The sequence below is a fragment of the Drosophila arizonae genome, chromosome 5, assembly GCF_054131065.1.
Source record: "Drosophila arizonae isolate 15081-1271.41 chromosome 5, UAZ_ARI_1.0, whole genome shotgun sequence".
NCBI classification, from domain to species: Eukaryota; Metazoa; Arthropoda; class Insecta; order Diptera; family Drosophilidae; genus Drosophila; species Drosophila arizonae.
The window spans coordinates 10,742,626-10,767,600 of NC_142925.1; the positions used below are offsets into that span (position 1 = coordinate 10,742,626).

General features: G+C 40.9%; 3 protein-coding genes across 5 annotated transcripts; 2 read left to right on the forward strand and 1 right to left on the reverse strand.

Moving 5' to 3' along the window:
- On the forward strand, positions 1-3,254 carry LOC108615402 (polynucleotide 5'-hydroxyl-kinase Nol9). Its single transcript, XM_018009868.2, has 2 exons — positions 1-2,854; positions 2,910-3,254. Exons 1-2 carry the CDS (start codon positions 154-156, stop codon positions 3,185-3,187), a joined length of 2,979 nt encoding a protein of 992 aa, XP_017865357.1. The 5' UTR covers positions 1-153; the 3' UTR covers positions 3,188-3,254.
- mRpL34 (mitochondrial ribosomal protein L34) lies at positions 3,213-3,719 on the reverse strand. The gene is made up of 2 exons (XM_018009895.2): positions 3,565-3,719; positions 3,213-3,504 (listed from the first exon to the last, which is right to left on the reverse strand). Exons 1-2 carry the CDS (start codon positions 3,585-3,587, stop codon positions 3,282-3,284), a joined length of 246 nt encoding a protein of 81 aa, XP_017865384.1. The 5' UTR covers positions 3,588-3,719; the 3' UTR covers positions 3,213-3,281.
- On the forward strand, positions 3,705-23,936 carry Dg (Dystroglycan). 3 transcript variants are annotated; one of them, XM_018009853.2, is made up of 14 exons: positions 3,705-4,199; positions 14,105-14,468; positions 14,736-14,930; positions 14,992-15,123; positions 15,192-15,334; positions 15,927-16,010; positions 16,081-16,135; positions 16,777-17,796; positions 18,881-19,051; positions 19,920-19,988; positions 20,050-20,348; positions 20,415-21,568; positions 21,638-21,838; positions 21,902-23,936. In XM_018009853.2, the coding sequence occupies exons 2-14, from the start codon at positions 14,346-14,348 to the stop codon at positions 22,183-22,185; spliced, it is 3,930 nt and encodes a 1,309-aa protein (XP_017865342.2). In that variant the 5' UTR covers positions 3,705-4,199; positions 14,105-14,345; the 3' UTR covers positions 22,186-23,936. The 3 variants fall into 3 exon arrangements, with proteins under 3 accessions (XP_017865342.2, XP_017865343.2, XP_017865347.1); XM_018009854.2 differs by lacking the exon at positions 18,881-19,051; XM_018009858.2 differs by lacking the exons at positions 16,777-17,796; positions 18,881-19,051 and having other exon boundaries at positions 3,706-4,199.
- The last annotated feature ends 1,039 nt before the right edge of the window (positions 23,937-24,975 follow it).

Here is a 24,975-nt window from a genome sequence, read left to right on the forward strand (position 1 = left end):
TGCTTTGAAAAGATTATTGACTTAGTGACACATTAATTCGTTACATGCCGTTACTGTTACATTTATCGCAATACCATCACTAATCTGTTCCTGCCTCTTAATTTTGAAGACACATGGCCCGGCATAAATAGTTAGCTGGTTGTTTTCTGTCAAATGATCAAAATGACAATCAAACGTCATGAGAGAGTACGGACAGAAATTCAGTCCAGTTTTAAGCTTACTGAAAATCGCATAGCTAAATCACAAGCTCCGCTAGTTACAACAAATATCTGGAAAATAATTAATTACAAACCAAAAGTTGCTATTTGTAATCCACCGAGAACCGAGAAAAAATCAACGGAAACTCAAAAGGCGCCAAATACAATATCTAATCCAAAAATGTCGGAGAAAAACTTCAATGAAAAATTAAACTCTACTGCAAATTTGGACAATAAGATGGAAATGGTTGCTATTGCAAAGGCAATGAAACGTAAAACTCAGAATGTTCCAGTAAATGCAATTAATAAACGGGCTAAACTGGAAATAGGATCCACTCAAAAGGGTCAATTGAAGACTGCAATTAATAGGAAACAAAAATCATCTTATGCCATAAAAAAGTCAAAGAAAATTGGTAATAAAAACGTGACTGCTAAAAAGAATACAAATTCAATAAAAATAAAGTGCGAGAGCGCTGAATCGTCGGACGAGGAGAAAGCAGAGTCTGAATCGGAGTCTGATGCTGAATTGTTGGACGAGGAGGAATCACAATCTGAATCGGAGGAGGAATCAGAGTTGATTGATACTGAATCGATGGACAAGGAAGAATCTGAATCGATGGGCAAGGAAGAATCTGAATCGGAGTCTGACGCTGAATCGATGGAAGAGGACGAATCAGAGTCTAAATGTGATGAATCCGAGTCTGATGGGGAATCGTTATACAACGAGATATTAGAATCCAAATTGGAGTTTGAACGTAAATCGATGGACGAGGAGGAGTCCGAGTCTGATGCTGAATCGATGGTCGAACAGAAATCAGAATCCAAATCGGAGTCTGACGCTGAATCGATGGACGAGGAGGAAGCAACGTCTGAACTAGATTCCGATTCTGATTATTCATGGGATAGTGACAAGAATTTCTTTTTGCAGCCAGGAATAATTAAAGCAAAGCTACTTAAACCAATTAAAATAGATTTCGATATCAATGTGAAGAAGGTCGATGAGCCACTGTGTATAACTGAAGCGCCGCTGGTTGACGTAGACCTTACTAAAGTTTCGGTGTTCGACGGAATGATGGGTAAAGCAGAGCCCGAAACTCAAAACGTTTCTGCGGAGACTGTTAAAGATGAAGCTTTAAGCGAATCTAATGACGAGGCTGAAGGTGAGGAGCCGGTTGAAATGAGTGAAAATTCAGTAAATAATGATGAAGAAGACATAGACATGCAGCTTCTGCCAATGTATGAAGGACGTATAACATCTCCATGGCACAATATACCTGAATTTACAGACGATTGGTGTGTTTTTGAGAATAGTTTCAAGACCAACAATGTGCTGGCTGTGGTGAAACAGGACATCGAGCTTTATGGCACCGTTACACTGACCTTGCTGTCTGGACGCATTATAATCAATGGCTATAAGCCGCGCCGCGATGTTCCGTTGACCATCTATTCACCCAAAGGCTTTAACTGGGTGGCTATTTCACCCATGTCGAACATGAAACCAATCAAATCAAAATTGGAATCAAATTCGAGCTGGAAAGACCTGGAAGACAGCTTCACACGCGCTCAACTAGATCATGTTAAAGGAAGCTATGATGAGTATCGCGATGCAATTGTGCTGATGCAGCGTAACAGCGGGGCACAAAATATGCTCCACATCATTGGCAAACACATGGTGGAGAAGGTTTTCCCTATGGTGAATACCTCCAATCGTCCGTATGCTTCCAGTGAGTATATCTTAAACTGCTTAATCCAGAGCGCCGATGCAAAGCAAACGCTGCGTGTGACCCACAAGTGGATGAAGCTGAAGCTGCAGCCACGCAGTCGCTGGATGGTGGCTGGGGGCAAAGGTGTGGGTAAATCCACGTTGCTTCGCTTTTTGCTGAACAGGCATTTGAGCCGCTTCGAACGCATTCTATTCATTGACCTGGACATTGGACAGCCCGAATTTTTTTTGCCACAGACGATTTCATGCTTTGTCATCGATCGCCCGCTGCTGGGAGCTGGTTTCTTTTTCAATAAACAGCCGGAACGAGCCTATGCAGTGGGTCATGTGAATGTGGTGATGTGCGCGGAGCAGTACATCCGAGCGGTGCGAGAGTTGCTGTTTCAATGCAAGGTGAACCCGAGCTATGATGAAATGCCGTGGCTCATCAATACGATGGGTTACAACAAAGGCTTCGGTCGGGAGCTAATGGCTCTATTGATCGACTGTGTTCAGCCAACCGATTTGATACAAATATCCAGTCCTAAGGCCATAAACAATTTTGAGATAACGCTCAATCCCAAATCCCTCGCCAAGGTGCGCCCCATTATTTATACAGCTGATGAGTTTAAGGTCAATGCAAAAGCCTTCAGCTACAAATTGCATCAGTTAGAAAGCGTATTGCCGCTGCTGGAGCCGGAGCATCACTGGAGGATGAGCCCCAAGGATGTGCGCTACGCCAATTTGTTGGCGCGTCTCAGCAGTGCGTTGAATGGTAATGCGAAGTACCTGACCGATTGTCAGCCAGTTAGCGTGGATCTGGATGCAGTGAAGCTTGTGCATCTCGTGTCCAAGGATTACGTACGTGAGGAGCTTATAGCTGGCATGGAGGCCAATCTGGTTTATCTGTGCAAGGGTCGGCTGGATGACGATCCAAAAGAGTGTCTAGGCTTAGGTAAGTCCTCGCTATAACTTATCAATATTTATTAAATGTCTTGCTCTTCTTGCAGGTGTAGTGCGTGCCATTGATTATGAGGAGAAGAAGCTGTATCTAGTCCCAGCCATGCCTATGGAACGTCTCTCGCAGGTCAACTGTTTGGTATTAGGCACCGACATGTGCCTGCCGCAAGGATTCTTCAAGGATCAAGGTGCCGGCGTTGCCAACAATGTGCCTTTCGTGTTCATTATAGATGACAACAAGTCTTCTAAGAGTATACAACAAATCTACTTCCGTTCACCTGGTTTCATACGCCAGCCGAAAAAACCGAAAACAAATACCAAAAATTAATATTTACAAAGAGAATTTGAACAAATTGTAAAAGCAATTGAAAATGTATTAACTGTGAACTGTTAAATGTATTGTATTGATTTGATTGCCTAGTCTAATGGGAGAGGTCGTGTCTGCCCTTCAGTATGCGCCGCATTAATACTCGTCTGCCTTCTGGTGTTGACATTCGCGCGTCCCATCCGTGGACGTTGATGCGCTTTACTTCGCGCGGCTTTGGGAAATGGCAGCGCACTTTCGGCTTCAGCACGGCGCGATCAAAGGCATGTTTCTGGCGCACAAACAATGTTTGGGCTGTGTTCAGTGCCGACACACAAGTTCTGCAAGTGCATTGACAATTAAGGTTTCACATATTAATAGGTATTTATTTATATATTTACCTCTGCAGCAAACCTTGCAACATGTTAAGTAAGTTATGCGACTGTGGTGTGACCGTACTCGATAATTGATACAAATAGTATTGGAAAGCGTACACATGCCGTATACAATCGACTCTATCGATAAAGTTATCACTGTGTGCATTTTCGTATTAGTTGCCTGCGGTCACATCGTCATTCAAGTGCCGTCGTTTGCTCCAACAATAAAACGCTTTGGAGCCGTGTGTTTTGTATGTTGTTATACTAGAAAAAGTGAAAAGCTCGCTCGCAAACCATGTTAAGACTTGAACGCATTTTAATCAATTAACGCGCCGCCTTAGTAAATATATGGTGGCTTTTAATTGTAGAGTCACAGTTCAAAGTTGTCAGTGAAAAACCCTACATACCATTCATCATATTTATATAGGTGCGTGTGTACATATGTATGTGTGTGAGTGCGCGTATGCAAGTGCAGCTGCCGTGTGCAAGTAAATTTTCGCGTGTGTGTGTGCGTACGTGCATGTTGGAAACGCAATTTTGGCAGCAGATTCTTCAGCAGCTACAACATCAGCATCATTAGAACACAAAATTTAAGTGCATTTTATACATGAATGATCGCAAAACTTAAATAGAATACTGTGTGCAGCGTGCCAGCAGAGGTAAGTTTATTTTTACTCTAACTGCAACTGTGTGAGTGTGTGCATGTGTATGTGTTTGTTTCTGCACGCTAATTAGCCTAATAAGTAAGATATATAAGGAAGATAAAGACAGACACAGCATTCGCCTAGCCAAATCTACAAAACGAAAATCGATTTTCCTGAACTTGCCATTTTCTATGCCTCACTGACTCCATGGAGCTGCCATAAGCAGCAGCATCAGCCCCAACGGCCGCAGCGGCAGCCGGCGATGCCAACGCCGGCGGCGCTGTCAACGTTCAAAATGCGGCATGGAACGCGTCTGGCAACGCGCCCCAAAATGCGGGCCAACCTCATAAAGTATACATAAATTGAATTTCGAAACACGGAAGCGACGAGCGCTGAGCGAGATGCGAGATGAAAGGGGCCACAACAAGCTGACTTCTTCTTCTTCTTCTGCTTGTTGTTGTTGTTCTTACTGTCTGCTGCTGCTGATGCAAAGCATGTATGTCTGCGTGTGCTTAGTTCTTGTCCATCAGCAATTGGTGTATAAAAAAGAAAAGCTCGACCTGTTTTCATTTAACAGATTTTTGCAATCAGCAATGCTTCGGGAGCTGTCACAGCAGTCCTTTTTGGAAGCCAACAGCCCAAGCCCCGCCCCCTTTCTCGTCACTCACTCACGCACACAAACACATACTTAATGTTTGCGTGAGAGTGTGTGTGTGTGTTTTGATGACGGCACTCAGCCAAAAAGACGCCGACGCCAGCTGCGACTGCGACTGCGACAGCGACGCACCCGCACTGATTTTTCACCGTGTGCGTATGTGCGTGTGTGTTTACACCAATACACGCACAAAGCATTAGCAATTCTTGCTTTTTTTTTGGCGGATGCTGTGTGCGTGGCCAAAAAAAGGGGGTTGTCCCTTTTCCTCTTGCGCACCCTGTCCCGCAATGTCTGGTCCATTATTTGTCTTTCCTTCCCTTGCACAGGGTGTGTGTGAGAGTGTGTGTGTGTGTGTGTGTGTGGGGCAACAAAAATTACTTTTACGAGCATTTAGCATAGGTTGTGTTTTCCTACTCTCATTTCTTGACAACCCGCCGGCTCTTCCGCTCTCCCCCTCTCACAGTCTCATCGTCGTTTAGTCGTATTTGATGCGTTTTTAATCAGACTGCGGCAATTTACTGCTCGCTAATGGTGAGGGCGTCACTTGACATGCTTGCTGCTCGCCTGGTTCTTCAGCACCGTCTCTCTCACTCTCCGACTTTGTCTCTGTCTCTCTTGTTCTTTTAGTCTGCCTGCAGGCTTGTCATCTGCACGCATTTCAATTCCATTTTCGATTCCGTCACCAGCTGCGTTTTATATAATTACAATTATAGTTTGCCATTGTTTGACCATCGATATACCCTACACTTTCATTCGCTTGCTTTGTCCTCTTCTTCTTCTTCTTTTATCACACATATGCACGCATGCCATATGCCCCGCAGCGTTCGAATATTCGATGTATTTCTCTTGACTAACTTCCCTGTCCACCTTCCTCTCCCTCTTTCTATATTCCTCCCTGCATTCCTCTGTCTTTCTCTCTCTGGCATTTTGACCATACATATTTCAAATAAACAAGCCAGTGCAGACCTTTGCTTCACATACTCTAACTGCAGATGGGCTAATACAAATCTTTGATTGATATTTCTTTATATTTTAAAATTTATTATTATTATTATTATTATTATTTTTTTTGCATATATTCATTATATGTATAAATAAAATTGAAAAAATGTGTGTTTAAAAGCTCTTTCACATAAAATGTAAATTGAAATGAGATAAAATAGAACCTTGAAAGGTTTATCCAATCATGTGCCATTTCAATTTGATTTTCATTTAGGCAAAACTAAAAATTTTGAGGATGACGCACAAAGTGAATTAGAAATAATAACATCAAGTTAACTTTAGAGATGAATCACAAATCACAACAGATAATTGTTTTCAAGTTAAGCCCAAAAATTGTTCTAATGTCACTTTGCTTACCCTCTATAAAAGTAAATCTTTTATGAGACTAACATTCTTGACTCTTCTTTCCAAGCAGCTTAGTGTAGGGTATTAAAAGTTTCGGTTTAGCTTTTACTTTCAACAAATTTTGTTGTTTTACTTGTTTTCTGCTCCATGGGCTGTTGAAGTACAAAAATACATACGATTCTATTCGTATTATGGCAGCAGCTGTTGTTCGAACCGGCAACGCATTGCTGGAGCAGCAGCAACAACAGCAACAACAGCAACAGCGACAGCAACAACGACAACTGCTGTCGACTTCATCAACGCCTCCGAACGGCTGTTGTTTTTGTTGCTGTGCGTTGTGTGTTTGTTTTTAGCATTTGTTTGGTTTTTTCTGCTGTTTTTTGTTTTTGGAAAAGTACATACAATTTTGAAAATAAAAAAGCGACAACAGCAACAGCAACAGCAACTCCAACAACAACATCAGTTGTCATCCATTATGCATGCAAGCGAATGGCTCGCGCAGCGGATCGCCGAGAGTTTTGCGATTGTGGCGACTGCCAACGTTGCAACTTGCTTGCCGGCACACGCTGCACCCGCAGCAGACAGCGCACACACACACACACTCACGCCTTGGCCAAAATGGCGACCCTGCACACACACACACACATACACAACTTCAAACTGCTCAGTTGTTGGCCCCACGCAAAAAAAATATTTTTGTTGTGACTTGGCAAAAGATTCGCTTCACATCGCTTCGTCTCGTCTCGCCTCGCATCGCATCGCAAGGGAATGGAGCAATGGCCCCAGTGGTTCCAGTGACTCCACTGGCTCCGGTGACGGCTCTCAGGTTGCATATCGCGTTGCCGGCGACACTCTGCCACGTGATTACTAATCAACTTAGCACATTAATCAAAGCCCCCACGAAGACCCCCAGCGATCGATAGACAGTGTGTGCCCAAAAATATTGTCATTTCAATTAGATTTAAATTTCGATAATCTATTTTATGTTGCGCCTCACAGACTAGAGAGTGTACACAAGAGATAGCCAGAATGTTATGTCATAGGAGACTAGTTTATGTGAAATATATGCACAATATATATACAAGGTAGTTTATAGTTTGTAATGAATTCCAAGCACCTAGTGACAGAGTTTGTGATAGTTTGGTTGTTAGTTATTCCAGTATGTTATATAAATATGTTATGAAAATCACATGGAAAGGTGATATCTTAAGGTGAGATAAAGAGAGAGGGAGAGAGAGAGGGAGAGAGAGAGAGAGAGAGGGGCAAGATAGCAGACAGAAATATAGTGAATGTGGGAAAAAGGGTTGAGAAAGACAGCGATATATAGAAAGGGACAGATGAAGAGAGTAAGATAGAAGGGAAGGTTAGTTAGAAGAAAAGGAAAAATCAGATATAAAGAAAAATAATAGAAGAGATATAGGGATTGATAGAAACAAAGAAGAGAGGATGAGAAGAGGTAAAACTGCTAAACGAAGCAGAAGTTTAGAAAGATTTTTAAAGCGAAAAATACTAAATAATAGGTAGAAGAAATATGAGAAATTAGGGAAGGCGAATTTAAAAAGCCAATGCAAGACTTCTAGACACAGACAGTTTCTATTCATTTGCTTAAGCTAATTATTGAGTGTAGGAAATGATCTATTCGTTTACTCCTACTGGCTCGATCAGTCACACCAATTTGTTGCAATCTTGGTTGTTGTTATTGTCAACGTTGTTGTTATTGTTGTATCTGAATTTTGTCTTAATTTGAAATCAAATTGAGCCCAAATTGGATGGGCAGCCAGTGGGCGTGTCATTTGATTGCAAGTCATGCCAAATTAACAACTTTCTTTGTTGTTGCTGTTGTTGTCGTTGCTGTTGTTGTTGTTGCTGTCAACAACATCAGAGTCAACGTCATCGTCATAGTCCAATTACAGTCAATTAAACTCGATCATCAAATTATTTTGATATGGGTGCACGTTAAGAGCGCTGCATCTTTGGCTCGACGGCTGAATTCGATTTTTGGGTGTTGCCTCAGCGCTCTGTGGGTTAATGTGTCTGTCTGCCTGGGTTGAGTGCGTCGTCTGTCGCGACTCTGTCGCGTGTGCGTGCCCCCGGGCATGCTACGTGCCGTTGCATCAATTTGCCGCACATTTCTTCTTTGGCCAACTCGCATGCCGACCCGGCCCGGCGCGGCGTGGCTCGGCTCGGCTTGGCTCGGCTTCACATATCATTGCGACTCATTGCTTAACATTTTCTTATGCTCGTTTGCCCGGATTGAGCAATCGCCGGAAATTAAGCAACTCGCATATGCGACAGCTACCTCAGTTTTGTTATCTTACGGCTTTCTTGTGCATATCTCTAAAAGTGTTATCATATCTCAGTCTGTCTCTCTCTCACTCACACACACACTCACTGCCTGTCTCTGTGTATGAATATGCATATCTGAGTAAGTAGATAAATGCCCCAAATCATATTTAATATCTAACATGTGCCGGTCATTTCAGTGCGTGCCAAATGCTATATACGAGTATATACTCAATTATACAATTATATCTCTTGATGTTTCTGTACAATTTAGGTTAAAAGGGTATTATTGAGTTTTCGTATGTCTATAAGTGGCACAGCGAGGTGTTCCATAAGATTTCCGCATGCCTGTTAATATAAAATCAGATAGAATAAATCCAGTTCTCTTTTGAAGACAACAGATTTTTAACTTGAAATAATACTGTACCCATATATTCATATATATTTATATACATATTTTTATATACATTTTGTCACACCCAGGGCCTATAAACAAGCCCATTAAAGGGCATGCCAAATAAAAATAAACTATATATTTTCAAATGTTTCTTTTTTTCTTTTTTTTTTTGAGCTTGTAAAAGTCTTAAAAAATATTTTTGTAGGTGTCAGCTGCGGCGGCTGCTCCTTAAATTTCAGCAAAAAGTGCATAACTTAACAGATTTTCATGTTTCTCGCTCTTTTATATTGTTATGAGTACAACAAACATGACACGCCTGTCCGATCTGCCATCAAGTTTGATTGAAGAAACGGAAAAAAACGAACAACGAGAAAATTCAACAACCGAAAATGAATTTGATTCTATTTTTGGTCAATTGTGGCCTGCTTTTTCGAGATGTATTTGTGTGTTCGTTTTTTTTTTTTTTTTTTCGTAGTAATGCATTTGCTGGGGCTTTTTTCGGGGTTAGGTTCCAGTTCATTGGCGATATAATACGAATATTACAGAGAGCTGGGAAAGTAAGGGAATAAGAGAGGGAGAAGGAGAGAGAGGGAGAGAGAGAGACAGAGGGACAGTGGGAGAGCTTATGTTTTCAACAAGAAGATTGTGGGTCAAATATGCGTTGTCATAGGAAATGAATTACGTGAAACACATGTGTGTAAATACATGCATGCGTGTGTGTATGTGTGTGTGTGTGTGTTTATGCATATATGTATTTGTATATATAACAATTTCTTTTCAATCAGGCAGCAGCGTAAACAAAATACGAGCAACAAACAATCCATTAAGAGTTCATTGGAGACGCGCCCATTGCGGAGCATCGAATTAATTAAAGCTGCTACAAAGACACAGAATAAGCAAGACAGATAGAGAGAAATAGAGAGAGAGAGAGAGAGTATAGAGAATGAAAGAGAGAGATAGAGAGTCAGGCAGGGGAGTGGGCAGCGAAGGGTGAAAGCTGCACTGCATGACTTAAAGAAATTGTTTTTTATTATTTCTTGGAAATGAAATACACACACATATATGAAATAAGTTATAAGCAGTAAAAAATGGAATTTTTTTAAGTAGGCGCCACGATGAAAAACCCTAGAATAAGTTGAAAATATATTATAAAAATTTATTTTATGAACATTTAATAATTTAATATTTATTTTGAATTAAATATATATTTTATTATATTTAAAAATGAATATAAAATATATTCAATTTTAATATAAAATTTATTTGATATTAATTTCAATTCAAATAAGTTTGTGTCAAAATATTTGATAACTGTTAATAATTTCATATGTTTATAGATCTTACAGCGATAGTAAATATATATTTATATAAATTAATGTATACCATAGCAGCGTAGCGTTTATAGGGTATTAGAAACATAAGTCAAATTTGCTGCGTAAGCCGCGTCAAAAAGAGTTTTAAGAAGTCAGCAACAAAATGCGGCCAATAAGAAGGCGCAGTTACAGCTGTAGAGCCATAAACTGTGTGTGTGTGTGTGAGAGAGAGAGAGAGTGTGCATGTGTGTGCTGTGTGTGCGTGCGGTCATAATGAAAATAAATTTGTTTATGCGACTCTGTGGGCTGCTTAAAGAAAGAAGCTCTTTGTTGAAAGTTGGGCCAAAGAATCAACACTTTTGTGTCACGTAGCAGCAGCCACAACAGCAACAGCAACAACTGCAACTGCAACACACACACACATACACACACACGCACACATTTATGGTTAGTTTAGAAGGCAGCATCACCTTTGCCGCCCACTTGAAGTCGCTTAAATGTAAAGCTAATTGGCTGCACTTTGGCCCATTGGCCGCATGTGGAGCGTACGGGGCGAGATAATGAAATGCCCGCAGGCAGGTTGGACAGTGAGTGAGTTGGACAGCCAGACAGACAGCCATGCAGCCATGCAGGCATGCAGCATGCCGCATGCCGCATGCAACATCCAACGAGTGCCACTCAGCACTAAATGCATGGCTAATCACATTATAGATAGCGATATGTCTTTGTTTGCGGCACTTGAATAGAGAGCGCTGGGTGTGTGGGTGCCACAGCATCCTCATCAACATCACCATCATCATCATCATCAGCAGCAGCAGCAGCAGCAGTAGAGGCGGCAGCACTAGAGGCAGCAGCAGCAGCAGTTGAAGCATCATCACAACCCCATCAGCATCTTCATAATGATGTTCAGTTTTTATAGATTGGCGCCTTTTGTTCTATGTCTATGGCTTTATACCTTTATTAGTTTGCTTTTGTTTGTTCAATTTATGAACTGAACTCTCGACTCCATTGAACTTTGCCTTTGCCTAGCTGCAGTTGCAGCCGAAGCTCCCACACACACACACACATAGAAAGAGAGACGTGGATACAGAACACACACACACACACACTCATTATGCAGTAAACTTGTTTCTCTGTTAGTTCTGTATTGTTTTTCTCTCATTAGCTCCCTCTCTATCACTCTCTCTCTCTCTCTCTCCTTCTGGCTGTTTTACATTTGGCGCAATGCTAATTCATTTGCATACACAGCAACAAGAACAAAGCCAACAACAACGAATACGCACACCCACAACAACTCTATCTCTCTCTCCCCCTCTCTCCCTCTCTTTCTCTGTGTTTATAACTCATTCTCATTCATGCCAAAACTGCTGCCAACTTGACTGATGGCCCCGGCATGCTTGGCTGCATTTTAAGTTCATCTATTTGTGGCATATTGCCTGAACAGAGTATCGAGTGCCCAGTCTTCAGTTAACAGTTCTCTCGCTCTATCTCTGTGTCGCCATCTAGCCATCTCTCTATGTACATATATTCCCTCTGGTCCCTGCTGATTGCTATGCCAGGCAGGAGACGAAACGAGCTGTTCAATTAATATTGTTGCCCACTTTGAAAACAAACAAATTGGCTGCGAGTGCGACAAGTTAAAGTGCTTCACTCAAGCATGCTCGACTAGAGGTTACCCTGTAAAATGAAACCAATTTAATTGGTATTCATTGGTATTATTTTATATTCTACAGGAAAGGTTTCATAAGTGATATATAATATATGTATGTAGAATATTTTTTTTTATATTTTCCTGTAGATTTACAATCTTTAAACTATATATACATATATCATATATATTGTATTATTCAAAAGATTTTCATGGTTTGATCAAGACCTTATATACATATAAAATGTTTTATATGGTATAAAGTATATTTATTTAATTTATTTAATATAAAAAACTCAATTTCAATTTAAGTGATTCATCTTTCTCGCATTCGAACCGCAAGCTTTCTTATAGGCCACATACAAATCCTCCGAATATCTTTCTTAACTTCTATTTATGTTTGGTGCTGGCCTAACTAATGCATCCAGCTGTGCGTAATTTTCACCATTTTCTCAACTTGTTGCATTTATCATTAATTAGCCCCGCTCGGATCGAACTGGTCTTTGCTCGCTGTGCGCGTTGACATGTTTAGTGCCTCAATTAAGACGTTTCCAATTCCGTTTTTATTGGTATTCCACAGATCCTAAGTCATTTTTCCACACACTCTCGCGCCCCATTACGAATTTCACTGCAAAAGTCTTGAGCCGGCGAACTCGGGTGCACCATGTGTTGGCCTCATTTTCGATTCGAAGGAGGAGCGAGTGTTGAATGTTGAATGATTGTTCGAAAAACAGCCTGGGAATGGGATCTGCACTATAAATAGACGCGGCTATTGATAAGCCTAGCCTCAGCTTGGAATGTAGGCGTCATTAGTCAGATCAAACCAAACGACTTTGATTGCATTTAAAAATAAATATATATATATTCGTATTCGTACTTATCAATGGAATTTCTTTGCTTTATAATCTTATCGAGTACGAAAAGTATGCGTAGGCTTTTGATAAACAGCGCACAGATGACTACTTATTTTATATATATTTATAGTGATATATACTCATGCACTTTCACTTGAAAGCATGAGACATTCTTGCAGCTTTGGCATGTTTCACATTTTTGTAAAGTGCAACTTTTACTCGAATCAGTTGCTAAGCTTAAGAGCTGCATTTAGCTTTGCTTTAATTTAACTTCTGCATGGCTAATGCGGAATTGCGTAGGCTTATGTTTATTTGATATTCGATATCTTTATGGCGTTATATTGATACTTAAGTAACAACCGTTTAGCTATGCCCACATGCTTGGCTATCTAAAATACTCGATTAACTTTAACTGCTTTCGCTTTTAGTTGTTTTGTTTGGCTGCGAGCATAGAATCTTTATCAAATTATTGCCTAAAAACAATACGACAATTACGGCACAGTTGTCATACTCTTCTTCTATCCGAAATTCCAGAGATTTATTAATGGACTTTAAAGCTGGAAATATGATATAAGGGCGTCATCGAAGCAGGAACAAAATTCGATTTGATTTTAATGATATTTTAAAGTAATTAGACGATTGGAAAAAAATTTTGCTGAGAGGGAATAATGTGGATTAATTTAAAAAACATAAAATAGATTAGAAATATTAAAAAATAAATAGCTTTTGAAAAAATCCAATAAATATAAGGAAAAAATACAAATTGATCAGAGCTTATATATTCAAATATTATTATCATATCATATCTATATTATCATATAGCAAAGTTTTTCCATTAGAGAGTCTATATATGTATTAACTCTTTCATTTATTTTAAATTTATAAATCTTGAGAGCAGGAAATGGTTTAATCACAGGGAATTAGAAAGCTAGAACAACAAGACGGAAAACTAACTTGAAAATGTCTTACGCCCATTTGGGCCATTTAAAAAACTCGCATTTGCTTACAACTTTCCATTTTCATGTTATTTAACCAAAGTGCATATTGATCTGGCGCTAATTTCCACTCGAATATGTTTGAGTGGGAAAGGCAACAATAACAACAACAATGCTAACAGATGTGAAAAACAGTTGTTTATGTTAATTACGTATACGTAGACCAGTTGCCTAAGCATTTATAATTTTTGTTAAGCTCATGAATGGGTTACAAATTGGGTGTGTGTGTGTGTGTGAGTGTGTATAGACTATGGGGTCGGTGACCCAATTGATTATGACTATTCATAAATATCTATCTATATATCGTAATGATAATTAAGCACTTAATTAACATGAACATAACGAGGCGAGACCTTTTATGCTTTTATATATGTCAAATATGTATTCATAATTCTCATAAAAATTTATGGTATGCTTCTCTTTTGCAGATGACGTAAACGACAACAACAACAACTACAATAACAACGATAACAACGACAAAGATAACAACCACAACAACAACAACGACGACAGAAACGAGTCGAATCGCTTCACTTTCCCCTCTGGCATCTAATCTCTGTATCTGCATCGAGCTGTCTTTTGGCATTGTTAAGCAAAGCGAAACGAAAACGAAACTGAAATCATATTCTATATAGAAGTCGGTCGTCTATATAGACTTAGCTGTTAGGCATGAGGCCGTTGGTGTTATCGCTGGAGTGCAATCGAGCCGCAACGTTGCCAATTTTATTGCTTGCTTTGCTACTGGCGGCGGCTGCGAATGCCGAACGGGATTTCAATGTGAACGACTCACAGGTGAGGCGGGCGGCGGGGAAAGCAAACAAAGAATGCGCTGCATTGTTACTGCTGCAGAAGCCAATGCAACAGCAAATGCAACAGCAACAGCAACAACTGCAGCAGCAACAAGCAACAGCAACTGTAACTGCGGCCTGTCATTTGTCTGTTAATTTTGATTGATGATGCCTGACACATTTCACTTGAAAATGCCGACAATGACTGGCTGCTCCTCACTCCATCGGCCCGTGGTTAAACTCTTGAACTCTTTTGCGGTCTCTTTTGTAGGTGCCGGTCATAGAGCCGAAAGAGGCGCCCGCCTACAAGCAGGAGCCCTATGTGACGGACCTGATGCGCTGCCAGCAGGCACAGTCCGAGATTGTGCTCTCGCTGCTGCTGCGCAAGCAGGACTGGAGCGAGCTGAGCGTGGCCAAGCGCATGCATGTCCAGGCCAAGCTGGCCAAGTTCTTTGCCATACCCAAGGTGAGTTAACTGAATCATATGGTAGCATTAAACTGAAATTTGCCCTGCCTTGCATTTGCAGGAATTCATTACGCTGGATTCGGTGACGAAGCGGGAGCTGGGCAACATGCATAAGCTGGCCATGCGCAAGGGCGGCAAGGGTCAGAAGCATGTGGACTCTGCGAACCGCCGGCTGGGACGTGCCAGCTTTATGGTATGTCGTTGTATCTCGCTTTGCGCTGTGTTTGCCTCTAATCTTTGCTGTGAAATCTCTTTGCGCAGATCGGCTGTGGTTCGAGTTACTTTAGCATGGGTGAGCCCATAGCCAAGCAGATTGGACATCAGATCAAGGATGGCACCATCGGCGCACTGACGGAGGAGAATTTTGGATTGTGGTTTATTTGGCGCAAGGAATTGAAGTCCAGGTAGCTAAAAAGCGAGAGAGAGGCTGGACAGATGTAGTGAATGTAGCTAAGTCGATGTTGCGCAAATGTAAACAAATATGTGACTGAGAGATGTAATGAAGTTGTTGTGATGAAGTTATTCAAGCAATATCCAAAATGAAGGCAAATTGCAATCAGCTCGCATTAGACATATAAATGACTGTATATCTGAAATAAGTAACTTGAGATATGCCTTGGCATTGGCTTTTGCCAGCCTATTTTATTGAGCTTCATCGAAGCAAAATGATATATGTATAGTCCAGTTAGCCCTGAACATTGTTTATAGTACATATGTATATAGTGAATATTAGTATAACTGAAATGCTGTCAATGTTTAATTAAACAAATGCTAGAAATACTAGATCATTGCGAGAGAGAGATAGAATGTTGATGCTGCGGTGAAGTTTAGCATCAAGCAAAAGCTAAATCCAAGAAATCATTTATAATTATAGATATATAAGTAAACTACATATATACATAATGCTGTGATTAGCTTGACAATTGTATATATATTTCTATATTTACAAAACTCTGTTGACTCACTAACTGATTCATTTGTGGTTTGTATTTGCAGATCGCGGCGTAAGCGCAGTGATGCGGAGGGTAGCGGCCTTGAAGAAGACTATGACTATGGAGAGGATGACGAGGAGCAGACGCCGTAAGTGTTATCAATCAAAAGTAAATAGCGAATTGCTAAATATAATTATATATCTATATGTTTTTTTCAGTGAACTGGTTACGGTTTTGCCCACATCGCATGCACATCGACATCACCATGGTGTGGTGAGTGTTGTCATTGAATTTAAGAAGTGTTCTCTCTTAGGCTATTATTTGGTTTTGATTATCTTTTTGTGGTGTTTTCCGATATTCTGAGGTTTTTACTGTTGGTTGGATAATGTGTAACTAAATTACTGTATATCAAATTAAAAATACTACGACTATACAGACCAATACGTTTAAGTATCAACTGTTACGGAAGATCATATAATTATGTTTGTTACTGCACTTTGTTGATAACTGCAAATGACACGACACACAACAACCACACAAGTTCACAAAATACTCACATATATATAAACATATCTAATATATATATTCAGTATATATATATATATATATATATATATTTATATCTAAGTACCATTGAATTTGATGAAACGATTCTTTAACATTGTGTATATGTAATTCATCATATGGTGTTCTCGTCTTTTCTTCTCTCTCTCTCTCTTTTTTTGACATTTACATTATCTTTCTTTCTCTCTCTCTCTCTCGCTGTGCTCATTTAATTACTGTTACTACCATTGCAATATATGAATGTTAATTATTCATAAACTAACTAACAACTCCAACAACAACTACAACAACAATAACAACCCGAACAACAACCATCCATACACAACTAATCCCTGAACGAGCAACTGCAGTCGGAGCAAGAGGAGAACGCGGGCTCCGTCTCCACATCATCGGCTTCATCGTTGCCCGCGAACAAATTGGACGAGGAAATCGAAGAGAGCGTCTCCAAATTGGAGTCTGTCATTAGCAAGACCATTGAGAACACGAAAAATATTAAGGATCCGGTGCTCAGTGTCGACGATGAGGTCGAAGACGTTGAGGAAGTTGAGCTCCCACAGCTGGGCTCCCAGACGCAGCAGCTGGGCGTGCCCGCTGCGCCGGTGATTGTGGAGCCTGAAAATGAGCTTGGCAATGAGCTGGAACTCAAGCCGAGCATCGTCGAGCAGCAGCTGGAGCAGGAGCAGGAGCTGCCATTAACCACAACCGCTACAGCTGGCAGCAGCAGCAGCAGCTCCATGGCAACGGTAAACGTTGCAGCTGAAGATGCTGCTGACAACAACAACAACAACAACCAGGTTGACACTGCGGCCAACGCTGTTGATGTAGCTGAGCACACTGCAACGAGCACCTCACAAACGACCACTAACCACAACAACAACAACAACAACAACAACATGAACATCAACAACAATATTTTAACACCTGCTACACCAGGCACATCTCTGCCAGCGTCGTCGTCCGCTCATCCCCAACCGTCTGAATCATTTTCACCATACGACGCCAGCTCCACCATGTCCCAGTCCAACCTTTACACATCCTCATCCCCAGCGATTGCAGCCACAATTGAAACTGTCGAATCGTCTGCCCCCAGCAGCAGCACCGGCAGCAATCCTGTTGCTCCTGGCATCATAACCTCCACCTCAGTTTCGACGAGCACAGCAAGTGTCATAGACTTTGATATGGCTAATACGCTCACAACAATAACAACAACCGAAACTTCATTATCATCATCATCGTCATCAACACCTTCATCATCGTACCCCACAACTTCATCATCGTCATTATCGTCATCATCAACAACAATTGCAACTATGCCAACAACAACAACAACAGCAACAACAACAACTACAACACAATCACAAACGCCAAAGGTAATGTCGCTTTTGTCTGTGTGTGTGTGTGTGTCTAAGTGAGTGTGAGTGCGTGTGTGTGTGTATCTTTCTCTCTCTCTCTCTCTCTCTCTCTCTGTGTGTGTGTGTCGCTCTCACACTCACTATGTCTCTCGTTGTGCGACAATTGTAACTGTTGTTTAGCCTTTTATGTATCTCTGTATCTGTATTTGTCGCCTGTTTTGTCTGTCTACGTCGCCGCCGTCCCTCAGTCAGAGCCGAAACAAACTATATATATATGTATATCCATATAATATGTATCTGTGTACAAGTGTCATATATACACGTGTTGTTTGTGTTGTATAATTGTTATAATCCTGATGTTATACAACTTCGCCGCCGATCTAACCTCAAATAATAATAATAATAATAATACCCATAGCGCCAATATAAACTTAAGTACTTTGTTCAACTTTTAGCTATAGCGAATTGTGCTTTATGGCCCTAAACGTGTGTGCCCAGTGGGCCAAAGGGCTATTAGGGTCTAGACACACTCAAATAATGAAAAATAACTAGATATTATTATTTTAGTTTATTTTTGTGATAAAGTATATTTAGTTTAAGTTTTATTTTTAGTTATATATTTTTAACTTGATTTTATTTTTGTATATATGTATATGTATTATAAAGGGTGTTGGTTAAGGTTTCATGAGGCTCTCTATCTAATTGTCTAACCGTGCTTATGGCTCTTAACTCTACTAACTATTTGCACTCAAATAGAAATAGGAAAAGCCCTCAATAGATCTTAGAGATGTTTATGATGAAGTAAACGAATTTTCAATATATTTTCTGTATATTTTCGATATATTTTCGATATTTTGTATTCCTTGAAATTCTAATATTTCATTGCAGCAATTTGCAATATTTCTCAGTAATGCTTCGCTTCATATGGCCTCTGACTATATGTTCTCTGAAATTTCATGACATATCAGATCTGGCCCCATTTGATATGCTGCCCCTTTGATTTTTGTTCTGTTATCTCATGTTTATCTCATGAATTTTTGTTTTGATATACAAAAAAAAATTAAAAAAATGGAAAATTGAAAAACCCAAATGCAAACTGCAGACAAATGCAAATGTGCTTGAGCCAAGCACCTGGCTGACTACAACGGATGTGGCTGATGCGGATGCGGATGGGGATGTGGTTGCCACCACAACGCCGCGTACAACGCTGGCCGAGATCGAGTTGCTCGAATTGGCCACCACGACGCACAGCACGCTTTCGATTAGCCCTAAGGTGAACTACTTCAGTCCACGCGCACAGACTTTGTGTGCTGCTATGCATCAAAGTAGTATATATTTCTCCTATATATACATATATATCTATGACTTTATATCTATAATAAGCTGCACAAAACTCCCACCAATCTCCCCAGCCCAACATGCCCAACCATGCCCACGCAGCCCAGTAGCCCAGCCTCCCCCCTAGCCAAGGCAACTAGTTAAGCCAATTAAGGGATTTCAACGTTTACGTCTAATGCACTTATCCTTTTCAAATGGGATGCCAATCAGCGCTGATTAGCAGCGCGTTTATTCTCCTCGCATGGTATTGCATGTCACTTTATGTATCTTAGCTATGTATGTATATGTACCTATGTATCTGTATCTCTATTTGTGTCTCTATTTGTATCTGTATCTCTATCTGTGTCTCGGGCACCCTCCATAGTTACAACACTAAAAAACTCTGCCTGCTCTCAACAATATTCAAGCATGACACTAAAAAAAAAAAAAACAAAAACTGCAATATTTTGCAGTCGGCTTTAAACGACTAAGCAATACTCGTTCATGGTATAGAAAACAGTTTTTGGAAAATATTAAAAAAATATAGAAATATTAGTTTTCATATTTCTGAGTCTGAAACTGATATTGAAAAGAAATTTCATTAAACAATTTACATTCTAAATTTTCTAGAGTTCTATACTAAACGAATTTACCGAGTATTTATACCCATAATAATCAACCTTAGCTATATCTTTAACGAACTGCCAAAATTCCAAACTGTTTGGCATATCATGAACGAGCATGCAACATATGAGAAATGAGAAGATGCGTCGCATTAATTAGCCAGTTCGTAAGTCATTTCATGAGTTCTTTGTAATTCCCAGGCAGCGGATGCTGTGGATGCACTCGAAGCCGCCAGCAATAGCAGCGTGCCCAATCTGGCTAGCAATGAGGTGAGTCAAGCATGTGACACTGACTAAATGAAAATGTGACTAACCTAAATTCCTTTTACAGCTGGCAATAGCAGCGACGACACGACAGCCGCAGCTGGAGGCGGTGAGCACGTCGACGGAGGCCTCCACGGATTATGTGGAGCCACGGCAGGAGAACAGTGTGCCGATCATTAAAATGCGCCTGCAGAAGCTGGCCGTGACGTCCGGCAAGGCATTCAGTTTTATTGTGCCCGAGGAAACGTTCTTCGATGCCGAGGATCAGACCAATCTGCGCCTGGAGCTGACCGATAAGGATGGCCACGAGCTGAAGCCCACATCCTGGCTGCAATTCAATGCGGATAAACGTGAACTCTACGGCATGTAAGTGGAACACATAAATACCTAAATGGGTTAGTTCAGAAATTAACTTGATTCATCTACTCACAGCCCACTGGATGACACCGTGTCGCGTTGGCAGTATCGTCTCTCGGCTACCGATTCCGGCAATTCCAGCGTTACGGAAACTGTGGAGATTAGCGTGCAACAGCATCGGGCGGTGCGCACCATCAATCACGAGATCAGCATCGCTGTGCGCATCAATGAGAAGCATGGCAACAACATTGACTGGCAGCTGAAGCTGATCAGGGCTGTTGCCCACACGCTGGAGGATGGCGGCAGCTCGGCGCTGGTGGTGCGCGAGATACGGCAAACCCTGCAGGAGCCGCAGAGCGCTGTCTTTGTGTACTTCAATGAGACGCTGCCCACCAGTGAATGCCCGGAGGCGGAGTTGAATGAGTTGGTGCGTCGCCTGGATGTGCAGCGTTTGAATGATCTGTTGCAGCCGTTGCTGAGCATTAAATCCATAACGGGTCAGCTCATTGGCACTTGCCAGAAGACAGAGTTAACCAAGATAAAGCCCACCACACATATGGCCAAGAACTTGCCGCCGATGCCGCGCAACCAGGTGGATCGTGTGAATGCCTCCGTTGGCCAGCTGCTCGTGTATAAGGTGCCCAGCGATACCTTCTACGATCCCAATGATAACGAGCTAACACTCTCGCTGAAGACGAAGGACCACAAAGAGCTGAGCACACGCTACTGGCTGCAGTTCGACTCCAAGAATCAGGAGTTCTATGGCATACCCAAGGGCGGCGACTTGGGCTCCGAGGAGTACCTGCTCGTTGCCGAGGACAGCGGCGGCCTCACTGCCAACGATGCGCTCGTTGTCGTCGTCAACAACATGCCCAAAAGGGAGTACGCCATACTCTATAAGGCATACCTGGCCATACGCCACGAGAACTTCAATGCGGAGCTGCAGCGTAAGTTTGTGGAGCGCATTGCGAGGCTGCACGGCGATGCCAACACCAATCAGATTGTTGTGCGCTCGATTACCACGCACCACGACTCCGACGGCACAATTGTCAACTTCTACAATGCCTCACTGTACAAGACGCACAATCGCTGTCCCGACGCCGAAATGGCTGCCACGCGCAGCATCTATCTGAGCAGCGACATGATGCCGAGTGCCAGCGTGAAGAAGGTATTGGGGCCGGAGCTGAATCTAACCAACTTTACGGTTGTGCCCTCTGCCGCATGCCATCGTAAGTGGAAGAGAATGCTAGGAATTCCATGGACCATATTATTAAATAATATTTTCTGTCTATTTTTAGATTCGGAGAATAGCGACATTACCCAGCACGAGTATATTCCACCGCGCAACAAGGAGCCGAGTCTGAAGCCGAGCTTCCCACAGGAATATCTAGCCACATTTATATTGCCCGCCGTTATTATTGTGGTCATGGTTCTGCTGGCCTCCATCATAGCCTGCTGTTTGCATAGACGCCGTCATAAGAGCGGCAAAATGGAATTAGGTTAGTTGTGAAATCAAATATAATATCTTTGTCTAAATTGATATAATATGTATATCATTGCAGGCGATGAGGAGGAACGCAAGTCGTTCCGCACCAAGGGCATACCCGTCATCTTTCAGGACGAGCTCGAGGAGAAGCCCGAAATAGGCAATAAGAGCCCTGTTATACTTAAGGATGAGAAGCCGCCGCTGTTGCCGCCCTCGTACAATACCTCCAACATGAATGGCGACAACGATGTGGATGAGTATGTGCCACCGCCGGCTGTGGTGCTCGGTGGACGCGAGGTGCGAGGGAAATCACCGGCAACGCCCTCCTACCGCAAGCCACCGCCATATGTTTCGCCATAAATGAGGGAAACGGCAGCAGCAACATCAGCAACAATAAAAGCAGCAACAACAACAATAATCACTATTAACAACAATAATCAACTCTTAACAAAGAAAAAAAAAAAAAAAAAAAAAGAAACGAAAAACTAAAAAAATCAGATTACAATTTACAATCTTAATCAAAGAAATCTTTCGCACCCTCGATGTCAACATTATCAATCAACGTTAACTCAAAAGTTGTTCTAAATTTGAATTGAGGTGCAACTCGACCCCCCCGCCCACATTAATGATAATATATTTAACATGAAAAACAACGGTATTAAGTATGGACACAACTGTAAAACAATCAATTAACGATTTCAATATGCGACTCTTGGCTAACAAATTAAGCTAAAAACTAAAAAATTTAACATTTAAACAAGAAATCACTATGCTGCATATAATTTATCTAGTATGTACCTTAACTTATATGTATACACACACACACACACACACACATTTTGGTAAACAAGCGAGAGAGCTTGAAAAACACAAACCTTTTTTATAGAATAACACTTAGAATTTATTTGTAACTGCGGCCAGCCGCTTTTTTGCCCCTTGCCACAAACCTCGACTCGTTTGTATGTGCTTCTTATATGAAATATGTTCCTTGAGCAGCTAACAGACGACGTTCGGCTTGAGCTCTTTCAAGTCGAATTGTTTTCGATTCTAGCTTAGGCCAGTGCCGTCCGCTCACATTCAAAGTCTTAACAATGACTGGCCGCTGCCTGGGGGCCAATTCGAAATTTCCTTCGGTGCCAACATTCGAGCCATGTTCTGGAGCTTGAAATGGTTGGTTGCCTAGTATTATGTCATATCATTTATATCATCAATTGGCCACGCCCTTCAGTACCTACAGTCATTTTAGTGGTAAGGGGCACTTAGCTTCACATGCATTTAGTTTGTAAGAAGCAAATGTTTTTATAATGCTTACTCGATACAGCTGCCAATTTAAATAGTGAATGAATGAATGTTCACTCAACTCATTTACAAACAAAACCAAGAAATCAAAAAAATAATAGTACATGTTCCGAATTCCTATATAGTTGCCCCACAAGTGCTTCCTCCATACCACCAAATCATATCCAAGAAACGACCACAAAGTAAACAACAAACAACAAACAAACACACACACACACACAACACACACTAATTATAATTATATCAAATCATTACTTAAAGTAGCCCTCCCCGAACCCCCTTAGTTATTAAATGATTTTATAAAATCCCTATATGATTAGAATATACACGATATTTATATATATACAAATATATATACTTAAACCTAATATTAACTTGAGAATGAAACATTTGAATTGTACTAAAAGAGAAAGAATCCTGCATATTGGAACTATGCAGCGAGTATGTCCATTGATTTTATATACGAGATCGTCAACTTTGTAAGTTAGAGCAATAATTTCTCTGTAACACAAAAAGAAACTTTATAAGAATTTGACAAAATTACTTAATGAACAAATGAAAAGAGAAGGAAAATGAAAATTGAATGAAAATGCGACCGCAATGCGGCGTAAAGCCTATTAAATTAAGCATACATATATAGCATATAGCCTATGTACGTTAATGTGTACTAAATTGAGTAAATTGTATAAGCTCATTAAGCCTAAAACAAATATTTACACTGTATTTTGTAACAACAACAAGAACAACACACACATTTACACAACAATAACGGTATCAATTTATTTTGAATAAAAAATGCCAAAGATACATAATTTTTATTTATTTTAAGCACTGCCAGAAATCTGAGAAACTAATGAAATATTGAAGAATTTAGAATTTTTAAAGCGGTATCAGGCGCTGCCAATTGTTTATCCTGCCAGATGTTTGATAAATTTAAAACTCAATCGTTTTTACTGTGTAAATTCGTTTCGATTGAGCTATTTCAGATCTTATACAGTTAACAGCTTGTTGGCGTTGCCAGACTAAATCGATAAAGTAATCAAGATGTGGAAAACAGTCAGCTTTATAAATTGATGACATGATAAATCCATTACATACTACAGTCAGGAGTTGTCAGTCAGGATTTAGGATTAATCTAAAAAATCCATTTAAGCTTTTTAGCGTTGCCAGATAGCTGATAGCTGAACTCTATCACTAACCAGAGAACACATAGACTAGACAACTAGTGGAAAGCTTTTTGCACGCTTTTTTTGAGGCTTTAGCACCCCAGACAGCTTTGGACTCGCTCGGCTCCTTACTTTTAGGTTCGAGCTACGAAAAAATACGAACGCACAATCATTTCGCTTCATGCGCTCGACCGAGATGGTCAACTTTTGAACAAAAGATCCCTCTATGCTCAATGTTTCCCTTGCTCTCTCTCTCTCTCTCGATGCTCTCTGCTCTCTCGAATGTGTATATGTATGTATACATGTGAGGCTCACATTGTGAGCACAAGCAGCAGCTCACGAAAATTGAAATTTCTTCGCAGCATAACCCATGCCTTCCCTTATGTGTGAAGAGTATACCGAACTTTTCAAACCGTTTGCCATGTGTTTTCGTTATTATTTGTGGGAAGGGTATAAAAGGGTTGGTGCGCATAATGAAAATGTTTTCGCGACGAGCATGCACACACACACTGTCCCTTGCTACATGTACTATGTACTGCATGTGAGCACAAGTAGCGCTCACAAGAATTGAAATTTCTTCGCAACAAGAACCCATGTCTTCCCTTCTGAGTGAAGAGTATACCGAACTTTTCAAACCGTTTGCCATGCGTTTGCGTTATTATTTGTGGGAAGAGTATGAAAGCGT